General features: G+C 50.3%; 1 protein-coding gene across 3 annotated transcripts in view; it reads right to left on the reverse strand.

Moving 5' to 3' along the window:
• Positions 1–18202, reverse strand: part of BSN (bassoon presynaptic cytomatrix protein) — a 97270-nt gene extending 79068 nt beyond the window's left edge. For all 3 annotated transcript variants that reach the window (XM_052776507.1, XM_052776506.1, XM_052776504.1), the window contains exon 1: positions 17920–18202. In XM_052776507.1, coding sequence (XP_052632467.1) covers positions 17920–18095 — 176 coding nt within the window. In that variant the 5' untranslated portion in view covers positions 18096–18202. The remainder of the gene's footprint in view (positions 1–17919) is intronic.
• Between the last annotated feature and the right edge of the window lie 2490 nt (positions 18203–20692).

Below are 20692 nucleotides of genomic sequence, written 5' to 3' on the forward strand. Positions count from 1 at the left end.
AATTCCTAGTTGTTATGGGTCGGCATAGGAACTGCGTGGGACAGTATCAAACACTAGCTGGTATATACTGCCTATCAGCAAGTCAGACTAGAAAATAGGACATGCAACCTTTTAATAAATAAACAGAAAAAGAAGCATCTGATGTGGAGGGCCTCCGGTTTCAGCTACATGCACTGAAAATCTCACACTAGCAATGCTAAAACATCCACCAAGCTTGGGAGTTTTACTGGTGGCGGCTTTGTAGCTCTAAAAGCGCTACATCCAACATGGGGAATCCTGTATCAGAGACTGCTTTGACAAAAAAAGAAGCAGTTACAGAATTACCTGCTTAAATCCAAGTGCCCCCAGCTTAATTACATTTATGTCTATGCAGGAAGAAGTTCATGCTGGAAATGTGTGTACTGGGTGGTTTAAAAACAGCAAATGCCACACAGCTGAAAACAAAATAGAAAATATGAAATGGTGACTAGAAACTGTCAGAGAGTATTTTATTAGATGGCAACACAAGCACTCTTCTGAAAGGCCACAGTGTTTAATGACTTGCTTTTGTGAGCAGTGGAAAAACCCTGTTCTCCTGCAGCTTTGTGCTCCAGGGTTGCTTTATCCCCGTCAAATGAGATGCAGCTTCTGTCAGGCATTTTCCCTGTGACCAAGGCATCCCTAATGCGCATCTCCTGACACTGAACTGTACGGCTGAGCTCCTGCTCAAGGCTTTCACCCAATCTGGGCAATCATTTGGGTCCCTAACCTCCACCCACCTACCTGTTCTCACCAGTATAGAGGAACTTGATATCCTTGAGGCCTCTGCGTCCCTGTTAAACCCCACTGGGGCTGGGGTTCATGGGGGGGCTGCCAGGCAGGCGGTGGCATAAGCCACTTGCACTTAACGCACCAGACTAACGACCTTCCCCAGAAGAACCACGTCCCAGCACGATGCTGCCATGCGGCCAACAGCACTGCGATGCACAGCGTGCCACCATCCTCCTCTGGCCCCTGGTTTTGCAGAAGGTAACACACTTGGCACTGTCGCCAGCTTTTCCCTTAGTGTAAAATGCGGAGGTCTACACAATCCATGGAAAGGTAACAAGAACCAGAAGTTTTTCAGTTTATATCCACCTTACAGGTGCATGACTCAGTATACTGCAAAGTCAAGATTAGGAAAAGCCTCAGTCCACCACAAACCAGCTATTCTCCATCTTTTTAGCATCGTGTCTAGTTCAACCGAGAATCAGCAACAGGCTAACACATCAATGCCACTCACGCTGCTGTATGAAGCACGGTTGTTGAGAAGCATCAGCCATCTTATTAGCTGAATCCTACGTACCAAAAGAGGGTTTTATGACTGATTTACGCTCTAAATAAACATTTCCTTGCTAATTTTCATTCCCATGTGCTGCCTTTTTGTGTTTGTGAATCATTATCAGTTCCAGTTGGACTAGATGATCATTGCAGGTCCCTTCCAACTGAACTATTCTATTCTGTCCTGTTCTGTTCTATTCTAATTTCGCTACGTGGCAAATAAATACTTAATTTGCACCTAACTTGGCTCTGGTTGAGCTAAGAGCAATTTCCTCTAGGGCGCTTTGCAACATAAAACCAGAGCAAGGGCTGCTCACACCCACCAGCCTAGCATCCCCAAACTTCTCTCCAGAGAATCCCAAAGTCTGAGGTCTACTAGTCACCCTATGTAGACCACGGTGAACATCTGCAACTGAACACAAGGCAACTGATCCCCGTAGAGTCCAGAGCAGCCTCTATGAACCCCAAGACCTGAACTGGAGTCAGGGGAGAGTTTTGCAAATCTCCCACGAGCCCTTGCAAGCCAGAAGTCACCGAGTGACCTGCAGATCACATCATGCTGCTCTGGGGAGCTGCTCTTTCAGCTGCTGATGCCTGAAAAGTGCAGCCACCGCTGTCAGGATCTTGGCCAAACCCCTCAGAGCCACCGGCAACTGGCATGACAGAAGAGCCTGCAGGTAATGATCTCTGTCCAATATATATCAAAGAGATTTCTTCTGAGATAGCTTTACGGGAGCAGGCACACTGAAGGTTGAAAGATTTGAACGGGTCTCCTTTTCAAGTGATATAACTGTTGCTGAGAACATTTACGATCTCGAACTTCAAAGCATTAAAATCTCTCGGGGATAAGTGGGGTGTCCGATATCCATTCTGCCTTGGTGTCAGGAAAAATCTGTTTCCTCTGTGATAGCAGAAAACTACATGTAAATCTTCCAGAGATAGAGTAGAAGCCACTTCTTGATCATGATGCAATTAGCTGCACAGCGTAAGAGGAGCGGTACAGCTAGCTGCTGAAAGCCAGGAGGGCGCAGATGCAAAGCAGGAGCCCTGGCTCCGCTGTGCCTGCAGAAATGCCGTCCCTGGGGTGAACATGGAGCTATTAGAAAGGTCCACAGGATTTCTGATCCAGCATCTGCATCTCTCTGAGCACTTAGGAAGGACCTGGAAGATATAAAGCAAGGAGGAGCAGTGGCTTTTCCAGTGAATGGGTGCAGTCCTTAGGTCAGCTTTGGACCATCGGTGCAGGTGAAGACCAGCCTTGGAGCCCTTGAGGAGAGCCGGAGGGAGAGGAGGCAGCGGGCATCCCAGCCGCTGGCCCCAAGGATACTGCTGAAGGGGAGGATGCCCAGCATGTCTGCCCGACTGCAGGACTCATTAAATGCTTCCCCCCCCCCCCCCCCATCAAGCATACCAAACTCCACATTAATTCGGGTGGAGCACTAGGGTGGCCATGCTCGGGAGATGCTGCAGGCTGGATGGTAAAGTAGGCTGCTGCCTGCAGAGCTCCCTCCCTCTTTATTGCAGGACTTGGAAGGTCTGCAAGAAATGATGAAGAAGAGCCCTGCCACAGAGATACGGCCCCGCAACCAACACCAGGGAGCAGAGAAAGGGTGGCTGAAATGGGGGTAAATGTCCCCAGAAGTCAGAGTGAAGTGCGGGCTGGAGCCGTCTTTTCAATCTGGTTTCCACCTACCTATTCAATGTCTGGCTTCTGTATCCTTCCCCAGTCCAACTGATTGCTGTGAGCAAGTCATGTATGCATGTTAAAAATTATATAATTTATAAAGGGTCATGACAACCTTGAAAATACTGCAGGCGTCAGAAAGGACAAGTATGATGGGTAGAGTACCCCAGCCAAGGAGCAACCGGTCCCTTCCGCCTCCATCCACTTACATCTTATAACCAAGCTCTAGCAATTAAACAGTAAGAGAGCTGATTGCCACAGTCACAATTAACTAAAGACCTTTGTCCTAGTAAATTTAACAGCACGAATTACTGTGCTGTATTTATGAAATGCCAGCAAAGCCAAAAGATAAACCACAGCATGAAGCTAAGGAATTTTTATGGCACATGGTTCATGAAAGCTTGTCTTGTAAATCTATGATTATAACCCACCCCCCCCGAGACCCTCTCTGATTTTAATTGGCAGCAACACAATTTTTTGTTTAGGTTGTTAACTATTCCCTAAAGCAGTGCAGAGTACAGCTCCCTGCTCTTGACTTAGTCCTGCAACATGCACAGCGCCTGCTTTGAGATGCCAAAAATTGACGACAGAAACTTCCAGTAACGGTGACCATAATAGACTAAGCTTCAATCTATTGCAGGACTGGAAAAACCACACAAATACACAACTACTATATTTAGATTTAAACAGGGTGTGGGGGGGGATCAGAAAAAGTGAGAAAGTTTGTTAAAAAGAAATTAAAAGCAGCAGGTGGAAGGGTAAGAAAGGGAAGTTTCCATGGCACCTGTTAGCATATTAGGGCCTCACGCAAAACGTAACACAATCAAGAAAGCGTTTAAGACATGGCCATAACAAGGCAACGTAATTAAAGGGTGCAGCAAATAAAGCTGCAGGAGTAAAAGGAAATCCTTCAAAAAGTAAAAATTGTATCTAGATGAGAGAAAAACAAAACAAAACAGAATCTTGGCAAATTAAATTTAAAGCCCTAATAAAGCATACAAAAAAAAAAATCTTTGGAGGAACAACTCGTAAATTGGGCTAAAAAAAAAAATTCTAAAACTTTAGAAATAGGTAATCTGCCAAAGAATCTGGAAAACTGAAAGAAGATTGAAACGCAACAGAAATATTTAAGGAATGCAAGACTGTAAAAGAAAAGATAAATCCAGCTTTTGCCATGCTGTTTGCTAAGGAGAGATTTATGAAGGTTCCCACACCAAAACTGTTTCATATAGAGAATTAGTCTGAAAAATCATGTCAGTAGGAGAAATGTTAGGACAAAAATCTAGAAAGAAAGAAAGAAAAAAAGAAGTAAAAAATGGTGAAATAAGGGGAAGCCTTCTTGTGGGTTAATAACTGATCGCAATTTAGGGCGCCAAGGATAGCGGTAGATGGTCAGGTTTTCACAAACAGAGTTGCAGGACCCTGCCATGCGATAAATGGGGTATATTCATAAATGGCCTGAGAAGGAAGGGAATAATGAAGGGACAAGTTTGCTGAGCCATACAAATTTATTCAGAGTATTCAAAGTAATGCAAAGAGCTCTGGAAGGCTCTCTTGAAACTGGTGTCTTGAAACACCATGGCAGTTGAAATCCAAGGTCAAGCAATGCAGAGTAATGCACAGAAGATAAGACAACCATAGCCACGCGTAGTGATGGGCTCTAAATGAGATACTGCCACTCTGCAAAGAGTTCTTCAAGCCATTTTGGACAGTTCTCAGAAAATGTCAATGTAATGCTCATCAACAAATATAGAACGATCTACAAAAAAATAGACAATTAAGTTATTTTGGGAAAAATGCATTCGGGAAAGCAATTCAAAGAGACGAGCAGAGGCAGCCCATTCCCTTGACTTGCTTCTGGCTTTTTTTCCCCTCCAGAGAGTGGCATGAAGGTCTGGTTTTGCAAGGCTCCCTTTTGAGTTTCAGGCTCGATTCAGTCGCAGAGCTGGAGGTATTTCTGCAGCTGTTGGCCCGTTGTGGGTAAGTGCTCCGATGCCGAGAGCAGTCTGCTGCTGGCAGGTAAAAAGGGGTCAATCCCAGCGGTCTGGCTCTACCAGGACAGTGTTCACGGTCCTGTCCCCACCACCCATAGGTCCCCATGCTTCTATGAAACCTCCAGCGGCAAGAAGTTGGTATTCAACCATTAAGAAGCTGGGAAGACTGCAAGGCCCTTTTTTTGGATGAGTTCCACCCATGCTCCAAAATTAAAAGCTGATGCAAAAAAAATGTATCATTATCCATCTCCGTGACAGCTTGAGTGAACCGAACTCAGCCCGGAACGAGGAATAACACTCATTCCAGGCATAAAAAATAGGAAGATCCATCAGAAAGAGAAGTGCTGTTAAAAAAGAGGTGGTAATGACATACCAGAAAGAAACCAGCTTATATTTTTAGAAAAAGGAAAGAAAAACCCAGTTAAAACAGCAATTTCCAGGAGAGGAAATCAGACTACCGTACTGTGGAGAGACAAACAGCTCCTGATGACTGCAGTGAACGGCAACAGAAAAATCCTGACTTTGCACCCCTATTTGTTTGAGCATGGGCAAATGAAACTCAAGACCTAATTTTTTTTTTTTTTTTTGCCTTTCTGAAAAATTGTAGCATTTTTATCCATCCTGCAATTGTGTCTTTGCCCTTCACAGCATTTTGGCCATCTCATAATTGTCCCTCTAACTCCTCCCCAGGCCATTTAAGTCCTTAATTTTTTGTTGTTGTTGTTGTTGCCTCAGGTTACCAGGAGAGCTGACATCTAAGATGTGGAAGAGCAATCAAGAGAAGATCATTTGGGCAGGGACCGAGGAAACAGGAATCAACTCATGTCCTCCCCAAAGAGCTCCAAGTACTGCGCACATAGAGGGATACATGGTAAAACTGATGAGCCCACACTTTCCTGCAAGGAGGAGAGCTTTGTGTCCAACACGGGCAGATACCATTTAACAAAAACTTCCCATCAGGTTGGGTTTGTCAGAAACACTTCTCAAGCTGTAGAAATTTCTCCATCCCTGACGTTCTCCACACCAGCACACATGGTCCAGTAATGTTTGTTATTGGAGACAAGACCGTGGTTGCAAGTGCCTGCTGGGGACACTGCCCTGGGGCTGCCAGCCTACTGCCTTGCGCAGGACGGGGTCAATATAGTTGGTTGTGTGTCTTAGATTTGCACTTTCTGGTTTTCAGAGATTTGAACTGGAAGCTCAAATGTGAATGGCAAACTAAACTCAGAATTAATTACAGTTTTGTGTGTAGAACTTGTTATTCACAACGGGAAAGATAAAGCAAACCCAAAGAATAATACATTACCAATACTGTCAGAGACACCATCAACTTCAATATTTCAAGCTGTTCAGTTTAAATGTACTTTTGAAATAGGAGAGTCTGAAATTCCCCTGCCAAATTCTTTATAGGATCAAAGAAAAACACTTCGCCAGCGTCTGCAATTCTTTGAGGCGCCTTGTCCCTGCATGCATTTCCCTGCCACACATAGACCAGAACACTTGTCCCCAAACAGACTGACGCATCTGCATACGTGATGTATCTGTCTTCATGGTCCCATAAAAGGCTTAACTTGGCAGAAATGGAAGCAGGTAAAATTTAAGGCTGAGAAGTTTACTTGGTAGGTGAACCAGATTTTAGATACATTGATAAGTAGAAGGCATTTTATTACTAGCCAAAGCAGCTAGTTGATTTTGTTTGCATATTTCAAAGAAAAAGAAAGGCATGACAATTTGTTAATTCAGAGCGTTTGGGACTGTATTTTTAGTTAATAATAAATCAAAATTAAGTTAGTAATTACCAACATGGGTTGGATGAAACTGAGTTGTATAGCTAACAGGAATCATATCCTAATCCATTAACCAGCGCAGCTGGGAGATACTTCAAGGTGAGAAAGGCAGATAAAATAAAGTACAAAAGGGACGCCTAAGGAGATACTTCTTTAGAGTTTTCTCCCAGGGTGATGTTTCTGGATGCCTTATTTCTGCCAGGCTAAGGTAATCAATGGTATATAACGTAGTAATACGGACCATCTTTTCCATTCAAACAAGAACTGATGTTCTGTCATAATTGTAGTGTAACCAGTCAAAACCTAGTCTAATAAAGTGGTAAATGGGCTTCACCTGCTCTGAAAATCACCACCACCACGAAAGGTTCAAAGGACAGCAAAGGACCCTTTGCTGCTTTTCTGCTGCTGAGCCCTGGGTGGCAGGATCTCACCCAGAGGGAGGAGGGCAGGCTGCGGGTGCGCTTGCAGGACCAGGAGACACAAAGATCTCCACTCCATAGAAATGGAAACAACCTCTTTTCTATGTGTGCGCCCCAGCTACAGGATTCCCAGGCAGAACATCCACAACAACTTGCAGATGGGGGGGAAAAGGAGAAGGCTTGGAAATTTTCACTTCTTGGGACTACAGAGCTGCCCTAAACACAAAGGGACGGTCGGAGCAGATGCTGAGCAGCACGGACCGATTTACAGCGATGTAAGCAGAACCCAGCATCGCCTCCTCACGCACACCAGCATCGGGAGTATTTACGGAAAGCTACCGATGCTGCCTGGCCCCGACACAATGTGCTCCAGCACTATCTGCTGCAGACATCTCTCAAGTTCGTATCGGAGCAGACGCAGCCCACGGATGTGTTTTGGGAGCAGCCTGACAGCAGTTTCCCCACCCTCCTAAGAGCCATTCCTGGCAGAAGAGTAGAGGAGAGTGGAGAAGGTCCGCAAGGGCAGCGGTCCAAAGTATCGCTACCAAAACCTGCCCACTCCTTGCCCAGATGACCATGCGGTTTTCGTATCGATAGCACTCCTGCTCAGTCCATCAAGAAATCTTGCTGTGAACAGGTAAAAATAAACCCAAAATATGGTGGCTCACCATCGGTGGGCAGAAGATGCAATTCAGAGAGACGTGGGAAAGATCTATGCACTTCAAGGACACCACGTGGTTCACTGCATCCTATTGCTGGTCCTACAAGGACTACATTGATGGGTCCCAAACTGGGAGCCCCACAATGAGGGCCCAAACTTGGAGTCAATAACACAACAGAAGTTACCGTAGACAAACTACTGAAAAAGCACACTGCAAAATTACAATGGAAAAAAATTTTATTATTCCGTCCTGTAGACTTGGAGGTTATTGCCAAGTTGCCAAGCACAATGAGAACGGTTTAGGCTGTGACCACCTCAGGTGCTTAAACTAACGAGATCAAACCCAGCCTGGCCAGGGCAACACATGCTAGGATCGCGTTGCCCAACTGCCGTGCAGACGTACCTGGAAAGGCTTCAAACTATCAGCGTTTACTCTGGCAGTTAACTGGGAGTTTAGTCTTTAAAAAAAAAAAAAAAAGAAAGAAAAGATCCAAGCAAACAACAATTTGTCTCCCTAAGAAGATTAATAGGTGCATTTAAAGAAATCAGTCGGTAGGCTTAATGAGAAAGAGGCAGCAAAATCCTAAATGTGAGACCTCCTACAGTTTTCAGTCCAGCTGTACAATCAAATAATAGTTTATGTAACTAGGATTGGAACAAAATAAATTAAAAGTAATTTCATGTTTCATCACAGGAAAAAGTACAGTTCAGAGTCAAGGTGGAAAAAGATCTAGTTCAGCACTGCATTTTCCCCAAGCCTTTCATAAGCTTTATATTATCAGCTGATTTGTTTTTTTTTTTCACAAGAGGAAGGCAAATTACCAAGTCCCTTAAGAACTTATTATACATTTCCAAATTTCAACTATTCCTATTTTATAACTCATAACTTCATATATCTGTAACTGAAATGTTTTCTTTAGGAGATGAAAGAAAAAAAAAACCACACTGTTTTTCCCAGGCTGCAATCTGTTTTTTCTGGTTAAAAAAAAAAAAAAGTGGTTAACAGCTACAACATGTCAATCTTTGAAAGTAATTCCCACACACAATTTCATCCTTTCGCAGACATTAAATATGGCAAAATCTCTTCATACTCCTCACGTCTAGACTGATGAAGGAAGGACACAAACCACAGACAGACTCTTCCTCATACTGGGGAGCTAATGGCGTATCCAGCTTGGTCTCACGTGGGCTGGCGAGAGGGGCAGGACCCCTCTGAATCCATTTAATAACAGAAAAAGTCATGTCTAACATTCACTTCACGCTCATGTACAACTTCCAAGGAAGGAGCACCCTGAGACCGTGTCAGGAGAGGTCACGTACTCCAAGCGTCTCCTAACAGAGCTCAAAATCCACAAATAAAGCCAAATTCCAAAACAAATCCCCACATTCACAATGCTACAATCCTCAGGAGAGCACCGGTCCTGCAAAGGGACGTCCACTGGAGCCAGGCTCTGAGCTCGGCATCAGCCTCATGTCCCGCTCAGCAATTGGAGAAGCCTGTGAGCTCCCACTGCCAGGAAAGACTCAAAATAGGCTAAAAGGCATTATTCTACTGGCAGGGAAAAAAAAAGGAAAAACGGTTCAAAGGTTGCTCTCAGTTATTGACATCTGGCCTCCGAAAGTCTCCCTACCCTGTAATACCCTACACAGACGTCTGTGCCTCCGGCACCTGGGGTCGCATGGAGCAGGGTGTGCCAACCTCAAACAGACCGGCTGAAACATGGAATTTTGTCACATCTGCACCAGGCAACATTTTGGTCCAAGGTGATTTTTTTTCTCTGCGGCCTTCAGAGGAGCTGTCAAATCCTCATCTGAAAGCTATTCAGCATGGGAAACTGCTTTGTCACGTCTGAGAAACCGTGGTCCCTGGCAGGTCCTGGAGCCAAGTGAAGAACAGTTAGTCATATCTGCTCAAAGAAACTCAAAATTCAGCAACATTTCAAGCAGCATGGATGCACTTTCCCTTTGAGCCATACAGTATCTGCTTGTTCTAGGTTGCGTTGCAACTGTCAAAAAAGGGGGAAACCCTCTGAGAAGAGGGCAGGAGATGCTCTTCTTGTGGAGAGCAGCTAAGCATGCTCAGGCAGACGACTGCGGGTGGGACAGGCAGCAAGTCACAGGCAGGAGATGGCAGCCTGCACCTCACATGGGGGGTTCAGAAGCTGCAGGACATCCCCGGCTGAAGTCACAGCCCAGCACTGAAGCCTGCTCACAGAGAATGAGAAAATGCCGAGAAACACAGGGATGGCCTCAACAGTCTTCAGGGAGGAGGGAAAGAGCTTCTCATGGGTCACAGAAGCCTGTGCAGAGCTTGCTGCAACTCGGGAAGTCACAGCGTAACTGTGATGCAGTGAGAAGACTTGGTGTCCATAAGATGTCCCTTCCTTACCTCCTGTACCACCTGCTGCCTTGCTGGCAACATGGAGGAAAGGGGCATGGTGGACAAGGGTAGGACCGTCACATCATCTCCAAAGGCTCAGCTTCGAGTCCTGACCCACGTGCCCCCGCTGCGTCCCAGCCATGCAACATGCCCCATCATCTGGCTGCAGAACCAGAAATGGGTGAACATCCCAGTCACCATCGCTCCCTGCTGCAAAACTGGCTGGCCAGGATGGCCCAAGTCCAAGTCTTTGAACACAAGCCTGGGCTTGAAGGTGTGGTTATCCCTCAGGAAAGCATATGGAAGTTAAGCCACAGCTCCGTGTCAGGAACACATGGACTACCGCAGGCAAATCAAAGCTGCATTTTGGCTTTGCAAAGTAGAGTATCTCATTTAAGATCTCAGTGGTTACCTTGTTAGTGGGACTAAACGACGGGGTGTCTAATGGTGTCTACCAGTAGGTAATGGCCCAGAGGTCTCCTCCGGTCCTGTGCTCCTGCCTTTGCCCACCAGTACCTTACACACCCCGTTACAGTCACTTGGCTCTTGGACAACTGAACCCGCCATCAGCAAGCACTAATGGTCTCCAAGTGGAGACGTTCATCTTGGTTGCTCTGGGGTAAAGGCTCTTCCTATGTCAGGAAGCAAGAGGAGGACAAGGGCAGGCTGCTGAGGCGACCTGTAAGCAATAGGTTTTCAAGAAGGACCGCTGCCACAGGAGACACTAAGGACAGGGACAGGAGAAAGGTCTGGGGACTCTGATATTCAAGAAACAGACTGGGCAGGAAAGGGTTTTTTTTGTTGTAGCTCTTCTTAGAAGATGCCTAATACACTTTACCACATTAAATATATACGCATTTTTCCTCTATAGACAATGACCTAGAAACACAACTAAATCATTTTTGACAAAAGAGAATGCACCAAACTATTTAATCACCTCTTCAGGGGAAATAAAGCCAGTGTGAACAGCTAATCTGCTGTACATAGCAGAAACTCTGGTTTTGGGCTGAGGAAGACTATATTTTAGGAGGTGAAGCTTTTATTTAAGCTTTGTGTGATCATATATCCCATCACACCCTCTGGTAAACTGCTGCTACACTTATTTATGCTCACTGTTTACATACATTTCACTGCCATTTGGCTAGCTTGGACCCTTAAACTCCAGATTTTGTTTTACCTTTGTTAGCCGTCATGACCGAATTTACCACCCAGTGCCAGAAGTCAGGTTGGATGGCATACCATCATTTTTGTCTCAAGCCAAACTATGTCACTTAAAAAAAAAAAAAAGAGAGAGAGAGAGAGAAAAATTGCATTCTGAAGCAGCTTTTCTTGACTTGGTGGATGATGTTCCTATGCCTCTGAGGAGCTCAGCATGGGCAGGGAGCTGCTGTCTCCTGCCCCATGAACCCACTGCCCCCAGTCTGTTAATGGGGCCAGGGTCTATCTTTGATATCAAACACATGCTAGTCAGCTATAAAGAGGCCAAGAGTCAGTGAGATACCATCATCAGCATAGCTAAGTCATCTTTGACATTAAATATTAGCAAAGTACAGGTGAGGAGCCCCCCAGCCTTGCTGTAAAGCACAGGCCAGCATTAATAGACTGCAACGATACTGCGCTCTCTTGTTGGAGTTGCTAGGTGTTCTCAGCAAGGAGCCAGCTCACTGTATTTATAAAAACTTTTCAGCATCAGTGACATGAAAAGCAGTACGGCATGCCCAGCAATGACTGACAGGCTGCGCAGCAGCGCTTTGGGGTCACGCTGAAGCTCAGCACCTCCAGGCACTAAAAAAGACAAAAAAACCCTGTTCATAAGAAGAGTCGTGCCCATAGATTGATGCAAAAATAACAAATCTGTCATTCAAACAGACATTTGAAAACACAGTGATGGCTCAACAGCGACGATCTCAATCTGAAGAAAATACGTGCAACACTCAGTTTACAATGTGTGGGACCGGGATGACCATCAGCACTTGCTGCCACTCACCAGCCGAAAAAAACCCAAGCAGCACCCAGGAGCAGAGGCGCTCATCAGCAAAGACGAGGTGATAATCTTATTTCTGCATTTAGTGAAAAACCAGAACGCCTTTGCCGTGGAGCCCATTTCGCCCTACCAAGCTACCTGCTTTTAGGAAATGCTGTTTGCAGCCTGACTGCCTGTCACATCCTTCCAAAGGTGCATCTCATACAGTAGGAAATGAGTCTGATATTGCAACAGGATTACTAGAAAAACACCCTCAGCCGGCGGTGAGCCATAGTGCCAGCCCCAGCCGGGGAATCGTTGAAGAAGGCTGCACAGAGAGGCAAGGTTTGCGGCAGGCAGGCTGTATTTTTCTGTCAGGTAGGTGTCCAGATGCACATCGAGTATTCCCCAAACCAGTATAAACTGCAGGAATATGCCACAGCACTGAATACATGTTTGCGGTGAATTGGCAACATAATGGGAAGCATTAAATACGTGCTCAATTCACACCGCAGAGAAAAGAAACGGTTTTATTCAGGCACGTTGGAGAAGCAGAAGCCAGCCCATCACGCCGCTCGGCACGACCCGCGGTGTGGAGGGACGCACCGGCCCCAACAGATGCGGTCACTGGAGTTGCGGCACCACTCCTGAGCGTCAGCAGAAGAGGCTGACCAACAATACTGGGGATTTCAGCACACAAAAAGTGGCCCTGCCGTAGCTGCAAATTGTGCGAGAAGGAGCTGAAGGGTCCTCCAACTTTTCAACCAGCATGAGCCAACAGAGCAAAGGAAACCAACCCTTCCAAATCCTTCCACATCTATCTTTCTGAGCAGAAGCGGACACCGTAGGTACCTCCCGGAGCCCCTCGCACAGCAAAAGCAAAGGGTAAAGAGGCATGCCTTCAGCATAGCATCCAGGTTGGTTTCAGCAGTGAGAAACCCTAACCTGTGAAGCGGATTGCAAATCTGTGTATTTGTTTTGGAAATAAAGGCATTAATATTTGATGACAAACACTTTGAATATTGATGAGCACATTCACAGAAGAGGTTTTGGAGTTACTTAAGCACCCAGAATTGTGCCATCTAAATTCAGTGGCCTAATGGCTGCTGTCAGAGTTATCAAAAGTATGTAAAACACCGCTTGCTGAAGGGAAGAAGCGTTGCAGCTGACACTGCCTGCCCATCACGGGAGAGGAAGACAAATTGAAGCCCAGTGGGATATTTAGCACCGCAAATATTTTGACTTGATCCGTCAAGTAAGCCATTTTGTACTCCTCCTTTTACCTTTTATTTTGCTCACACAAGTTCTATGAGCTTGAAACGTTGCATATCTGTTCTTCCCCTCCTCACTTAAACCCAGCCTCAGCTCCCTCCTCACCCTCTTACAGCAAATAAACTAATACTTACTAAGCGTGGGTGCGTGGCAGGCTTTTCCAGAGTGCCAGTCCACAGTTCAGCAAAAGGCCAGGAAAAATCTGTTTCAGTATTTGAGGAAAAGGTTTTCCAGCAATGCCTCTGATGGTAACATCTCTGCACTGTCCCGCTCAGGGCTCAGTCTCTTTGGAGACAGCAGCGTATGGAAACAAATATGGAGCTGGCTCTCCAGACAAGTGCAAGCCCTGTCCATAGCCTGGTTTTCTATCACACAGTCTTGTTTTATTTCTAGCATGGTCATATGAAAATGGACATCGACTGCTCGTTTCTGCAAGCTTGTGAAAAGTGCCCATTTAAAAAGAAATGGGCAAACTTGGTGGTTTTTTTTTTTTAAATTACTTTTATGTATATACTTATTACCTATTATTGCTATGGTACTTATGGCAAGAAAACAAGCCAATACCCAGCAAATGCAAGCATGCTACCAAAAGGGCAGAACGGAGCATCTGAACTGCACTAACGTTTTTTCCAAAGTTACGTTATTTTCTCTAATTTGGAGGGCTGCTTCTTTCAGTCCTGTTTCTACTATACTCTTTCCTATCACCTGATTTTTTACTTCAAGCTCCACCATCCGCCAAACAGACTGATGCTAAATGTATAGCAGGGTAAACAGGATCAACACGTGACTTGCCGTTCCAAGCCAAGCAAAGGCTTCGGGGGAGCGCTCGCAGCACACGCGGGAGGTGCTACCACTCAGTACTGGAAACTTCCCTTCTTGGTCACTTCAAGACCTTCAACTCGCAGCAAGCCTACCTTGAAGCTTGAGAAATTCTGGCATATTCAGTAAAGCGGCTTCTTTCTCACGGAAAACAAAGGCCCCAGCGGTCTCTGCCGGCGTGCCATGGGAGAAGGCTTCCTCCCGACCTTGAAGCCCAGCAGTCAGCCCGGCTGTTTGCAACACACATCTCCCAGCTCGGGAGAAACGGTGATGCTAAAAGCACCGCTGCTCCCACTGACAGCCCGTTTATTTGTGGCCGGTCCTCAATGCTTCCCGGGAGACCGACCCTCTTCCCCACCCTCCCATCCTTCAGCCTCAGCTCATGCATCCAGGCATCAAAAAAAGGCTATTACGAGCTCCGCAGCTGAGCAGCAGACAGACCAAAAACCTGAATGAATCGGACATAAATCAGGCACAGACAAATATGATCAGAAACAGCAATAAAGTCTCTCTTCAGGATACCAGGAAAACCATCCACCTAAAGCACCATGCTCCAAGCTACGTTTCTAAACTTGGGATCGTCCCTGCTCTGCCATCCAACCCCTTTTCATCCATCCATCAACTGCACTGCAAAATGAGCTTGTCCCTTTTGCTTAGGGGGTCTCTTTGGAGGAGCAGACCGGGACTCCACTGCCAGGCAGCTGGAAAGTTTCCAGTCCGAATGCATCCGCAACCAATTTGTGTTCCTTTGATCCTATGGGTTAATAACGCTCCATCTTTTCATCTCCTTTCAGGAAACAGAGGCTCCGTTTGTCGGGGCGGGCTAGCAGCAACCCTTCCCTCCTTCCTCTGATTCAGCAGCACCTTGCTCGAGTACCAGAGCTGGGCACAACCACCCTAAGTGAGATTCTAGCAGCGCCTTGCGCAAGGGTAAGGTCTTCTCATCTGCGCTGAAAATGCCTAGCCTGATGCAATCCTGCACCACGTTTGCCTTTTTCAGAGCTGCACCCCGCTGGCAGAGCCCAACCGTCTCACAGCCGAGCACTGCACCCACCTTCCCTTCATTCTCCAGCACCGCCGCTCCCCGGCTCTGCCACGCCTCACCCAAAGCACGCAAGCAGAAAATCAAAGTTTATAAACAGTGGTAAATGTTGCAACCCAGTGAGAAGACATTACTTCTGTAGGACGTTTTCTATTCTCTGAAGCCTCTCCACGGTGTACGCACAGTTTCTTGAAAACAATTATCACAAATTTAAACACTAGACCCCGAAATCCAATGTACCACATATATATAAGTTATTCAGACTATTTCCCTGTATAACACAAAGCAAGCTGTGAAAAACTACACAGAAAAGTAACGTTACTACGATTTACATTGACTTGCGTACAGATTTAAGTTACTTAATTCAGAAAAAAAAAATATTACCGCCCAAGTATTGAGAGAAGTTCACTTTCCCTTGTCACTTGGGATTTCTGGAACAGCACTTTTTGCACCGCGCACTTGCTGCTCGGTCAGCACGAACCACGCTTTGCTAAACCTTTTACAACATCTGGTCTATCTTACGTGCCCACTCCTGCATCTCACAAAGACAACTTTCTTCTCGAGGCCTGTGTTTTGCCTTCACTTCCACTTTGTTATCTTGAATTAAAATCCCTCAGCGTTATCTCAGCTCCCCACACCCCTCCCACACTCAGGTTTTTAAACACTGGTACAGATCAGCATCTTCCCTATCCCACCACCGCTCCGCAGCAGCCTTCACTGCCAGCCCGCAGAGCCTCACGCGGCCCACCTCTTTAATTGCGTTAATTAATTGCAAAGGAGGGCAGCTCCCTGGCAGCAGCTCCCCAGGAGGGGCAGGAGCGTCAGCTCAGCATGCAAGGGCTCGAGCATGGCCAGCAAAACCAACCCGGTGTTTCTGGCAGGAGAGGAGCAAGAACGGTCAGCGCTGCAGGACTGTGCTCCTTCACCCCACCAGCCCTGTGTGCTCCAAGACCCCCAAAGCTGCTGGGACCCCCAGCCCTGGTACAACAGCAAAGGCAGACCCCAGGCAGTAATGGGGGAGCCTCGCGGCAGCGCCAAAAACGGACAGAAACGGCAGATCTGCACGGCTCCCTCGGCTGATCTTGTTACGCTGGCCTAAATAGCCCTGCAGGTATTTCATTTTAAATTGTTACGAGCAGACTAGGAACAACTTCTCGCTGGCAGAGTCCGAAGCAGAGGGGTTGGTGAATCTTTAGCAAGGGGAACTGGAAAAAAGGTAAAGGAAAACAGGCACGATTTCACTCAAAGGTATTTTTTCATGCTCCTTGTGTAAAAGCTAACAGAGATTTTACAAAGAGAAGCCTGCCCACAGCTCGGCCGCCTTCTAGGATCTCTGAATCCCGCCTGGATGTTAAGGTGCAGCCTGCAAGCAGCGACTGCAGCCCGCCGGCTGGGAGCGAGAGGAAAGCACTGCCAGGCGAGACCGCAGCCTCCCGTTCGGGCTCCCGCTTGCATTTTCCTCATTTGAAGTAACGCGACGGGCAACACAAGCAGAGCTCATCGCTGCACGGGCGAGGCGGAGAGCCCGAAACACCACCGCCTCGGCCACGCACCGTAGGCAAACCGCCCGCCGAATCCCCCGCATCCCTCTGTGCAACTTTCTGCTCCTCGCATTCATTTTTCCAGATAGGATGATATTTTAAGATCAGCTTTTTTTTTTAAAAGGAATATCTCTAATCCCACGCTCTCTTCCGAAGCATCTCCCTCCTGGCTGGCGCTGCCTGGCAGAGGGAGAGCGGTTCGGCGTGGTTCCCCGCGAGCTTTTGCACCGATGACTCCTGGCAGGGCTGCACGTCCCTCCTGTTACATAACGGCCTTTCCCGTTTGGTGCTGGCTCCGGTTGGGGTGGCCACGTTTGGGGTGGCCGTGTTCGGGGTGCTCGCTCGCATGCCCCGCTGCTGTCAGCCGCGTGCAGCCAGGCACTGGCCCCCTACCCTAACCGGCCCCCCCCCCCCCGCCCAACCGCATGCCAGGCTCCCCAACCCCAAACCACATCCCTCCCTCCTCCTAACCCCGCTCCCCCTGCGGCCGCCCCGGCCCTCGCTGCTGCACCTCTGCCCACCGGGCAGCACCCACCTTTCTCCTGCCCCCCCAAAACACCGCGCTCCTCACTGAGGGCAAGCCGCCCCTCTCCCGCCCCAAGCCCCAAACCACACCCTTGCCCTCCCGCAGCACCCACGGGGGTCCCCGAGCTGCCGGCTCCCCTGGGGTGCACCCTCCAGCCGTGACCTGCCTCGGGTGCCTCGCTCTTCTCCCTAAGCCCCACTCCGCCTCCCTTCCCTGCCCGCACCCCCTGCCTTCTCCCTGCCTGCCTGCCTACACCCCACACGGCTGCACCCCGCTCTCCCGTGGGTTCTCGCCCTTTGCACGCCCCTCTCTTACCCCGCCTGCCCGCGTTTACCCGCCACCCAAGCGGCAGCTCCCGCCTGCGTGCCCCCCAGCCACCCCCTGCGCCCCACCGCCACACCCCGCACCGGCACCCACGCACCCGCCCCACGCACCCGCCCCCTGCCAGCACCCACAGCCCGCACCCCGCGCCCACCCGCAACCCCTGCGGCCCATCTGCTCCCGCCCGCCCCGCTGCCCCCCGCGCTCTGACCTGGGCCCGGGCGCGGGCGCGCTGCCCGGGAGCTGTCCGCCGCCGCCCGGTGCTGAAGGCGGCTTGGCGGCGGCGGCGGCGGCGGACGGCGGCGGCGGGGCCCCGGCGGCGGCGGCGGCGGCGGGCGGTAGCTGCCCGTCGTCGCCGCCGCCCTCCAGGCTGGCCTCGTTGCCCATGGCGGGCCGGGCGGGACCGCTCCCTCAGCGCAGCGCCGCCTCCGCCGCCATCAGCCCCGCGCCGCCATCGCCGCCTGCCCCCGCCGCCCCGCGCATGCGCCGCCCGGCCCGCCCGCCCGCCTCGCTCGCAGCCGCGGGCACGCGCGCCGCCCCGGCCAATCGCCGCCCGCCGCCCCGCCCTCTCCGTCGCCTCCTCCCCCCCACCCCCCCCCCTCCGGCTCCCGCCGGCACGTGCCCCCCGCCCCGCGGGCGTCCGCCGGGGCGGCCAATGGCGGCGCGAGGCGACGGCGGGCGCGCGGGGGCGCCCCGCCCCGTCAAGCCCGCCGGCCAATCGGCGCTCCGCAGCGCCCGCGCCCGCGCCCGCCAGGCGGCGCCCCGCGGGGCTCCCGGCCCGACAGCCACCGAGCAGCCCGTCTCCCGTGAGGTCACGGCCCCGACGGCCAATGAGCGCTCACTCCCGCATGAGGTTACACCCTGATAGCCAATGAGCGCCCGCTCGCCCATGAGGTCACGGGCCGGCGCGGGATGTCACACGCCAGCAAGCGGTGAGGCTCCCCCTCCCCTGTGAAGCCAGGCGCTGCCCCAGGACGTCACACCCTGCCAGCCAATGAGCGTCCCATGCCCTTGTGAAGTCATGGACTGCCTTGGGATGTCACACCCTGCCAGCCAAGGAGCGTCCCGCTCCCTGTAAGGTCGCAGGCAGCCCCGGGATGTCACACACCACTGGCCAATGAGCACCCTGCTACCTCATGAGGTCACTCACTGCCAGGCAATGAGTGTGCGGCTCCCTGTGAGGTCACAGGCTCGCCACTGAGGTCACACAGTGGCCAGTGGGTAAGCACACAGGCTCTGGTGTGAGGTCATGGGCTCTCTGATGAGGTGACAGCCCTCAGCCAACCACCACCCAGTCGTCCCCCCCAAGGTCACCCAGTGCTCAGCCAGTGATCATCGTTGCTCTTCCATGATGTCACAGGGCCCAACCAATGGGCTCACAGGCTCTCCCTAAGGCCCGGGCTCAGCCAGTGAGCACACAGCTTCCCCAGGGAGGTCACGGGGAGCTCAGCCAACCAGCGTCCCCATTCCCCATTAGGTCACACGGCGCTCAGCCAACAGGCTCGCCCTCTCTGCGTGAGGTCACAGGCTGCCCAATGAGGTCAGAGAGCACAGGTGCCTTTGGGAGCGTGCCCAGCCCAGCACGGCAAGGCGCAATTACACCTCACCCAGATCTCTCTTGCCCGTAATTAATGAGAAGCGGTGATAATTAAAGCAGCCAGTACTAGCACAGCACAGCACAGCTCCCCGGGGGGGGCCCGCACGCCTCCTCCCGCCGCCCCGTGCCGTGGAGAGAAGGCGCTGCTGCCCAGAGGCCACCCCAAGGGGCTCAGCACCCCCTGCCCACCCGCCCGTCCCCTGCTGCCACCCTGCGGCCTACCTGCTCCCGCTCCCTGCTGCCAGGATCGGGCCCGGCAAGGGCAGCAGGAGAAGGACACCCCCCCCCCCCCCGACCCCACAGCCCCCCCCGGGGACAGAGAGCTGCCTCCCCCCGGGAGCTCCGGCCCCGGCCGTCAGCCCCACAGGGGACGAGACACGGCTCCCACTATCTGACACTGACACCAGCCCTGCCAGCAGCCACTGGTTGCGGGCTGCGAGCCAACACGCCCCGCTAAATCCTAAAAGAAACGTGGAACTGGGTCCGGTCTCCGCTGCCGATTCCACAGAAATAGAAACTGGCTCCAGCGGGGCCCTGGGAGACAGAGCCTCTGCCCCTTCTCCACTGGCTTTCGTGCCCCCCACAGCGTCCCGCCAACCCGGGGAGCAGCCATCCTGCTTGGGGCCGGTGTAGGGTGTAAGGTGTAATAGAAGGAGCAAGGCAGCTCTTGAGGAGCCGAAGTCATCACTGCGCAAGAGTAAAAAGGCTCCAGTTCTGGCAGGGTCAATGCATAAGAGCAATAAAACAGAACAAAACCACAGCAGAAGCAACTTCCAAGAGCGGCAAGTACAGAGGAAGCTGGAGAGTGCAGGAATGGGTGAAAGGGGATCAGGATTGACAAGACAGCTAGAACAGGGAAAAAAAAAAATAAACACAACTGTTTCATTTTGGGTTTTTGTTCTGGTTTTGTTTGTTTGGGGTTTTTTTCCTGGTGGCAGGTAGGGGGGTGTCCCAAACACAGGAGACTCAAAACATCCACCTTCAACTCAGCCAAGGTTTGAGCAGCCGCCAGCAGCAGCCCCAGCTCAGGCGGTGCCCAGCAGCTGCCTGCCCAGCCGAGGCACTCAAGCCCTGGCTTAAACTCGCCTTGATGCTAAAACCCAGGCGATGCCAGCCGAGAAGATCTTGGGAGATGGAGGAAAACACTGCCCAAGCACACAGCAGGCAGAGCTGACACCAAACAGCACGGAAACTCAGGTCCTTTGCTCACCGCAGTCTGAGCATGAGAGTTTTTTGGCCCAGGATGAGTTTATTTTCAAATTGAAATCAGATCAAAGTAATAGGGGACAACTGACCCAGCAGAAAGTCGGACACAAAGGTGCCAGCTCACACAGGCACTGCTGTCCCTCCTGAAGGGGACATTGGGCTACACAGCCTGCGGGGCTGA

Source organism: Harpia harpyja, chromosome Z, assembly GCF_026419915.1.
Source record: "Harpia harpyja isolate bHarHar1 chromosome Z, bHarHar1 primary haplotype, whole genome shotgun sequence".
In the NCBI taxonomy this organism is placed as follows: Eukaryota; Metazoa; Chordata; class Aves; order Accipitriformes; family Accipitridae; genus Harpia; species Harpia harpyja.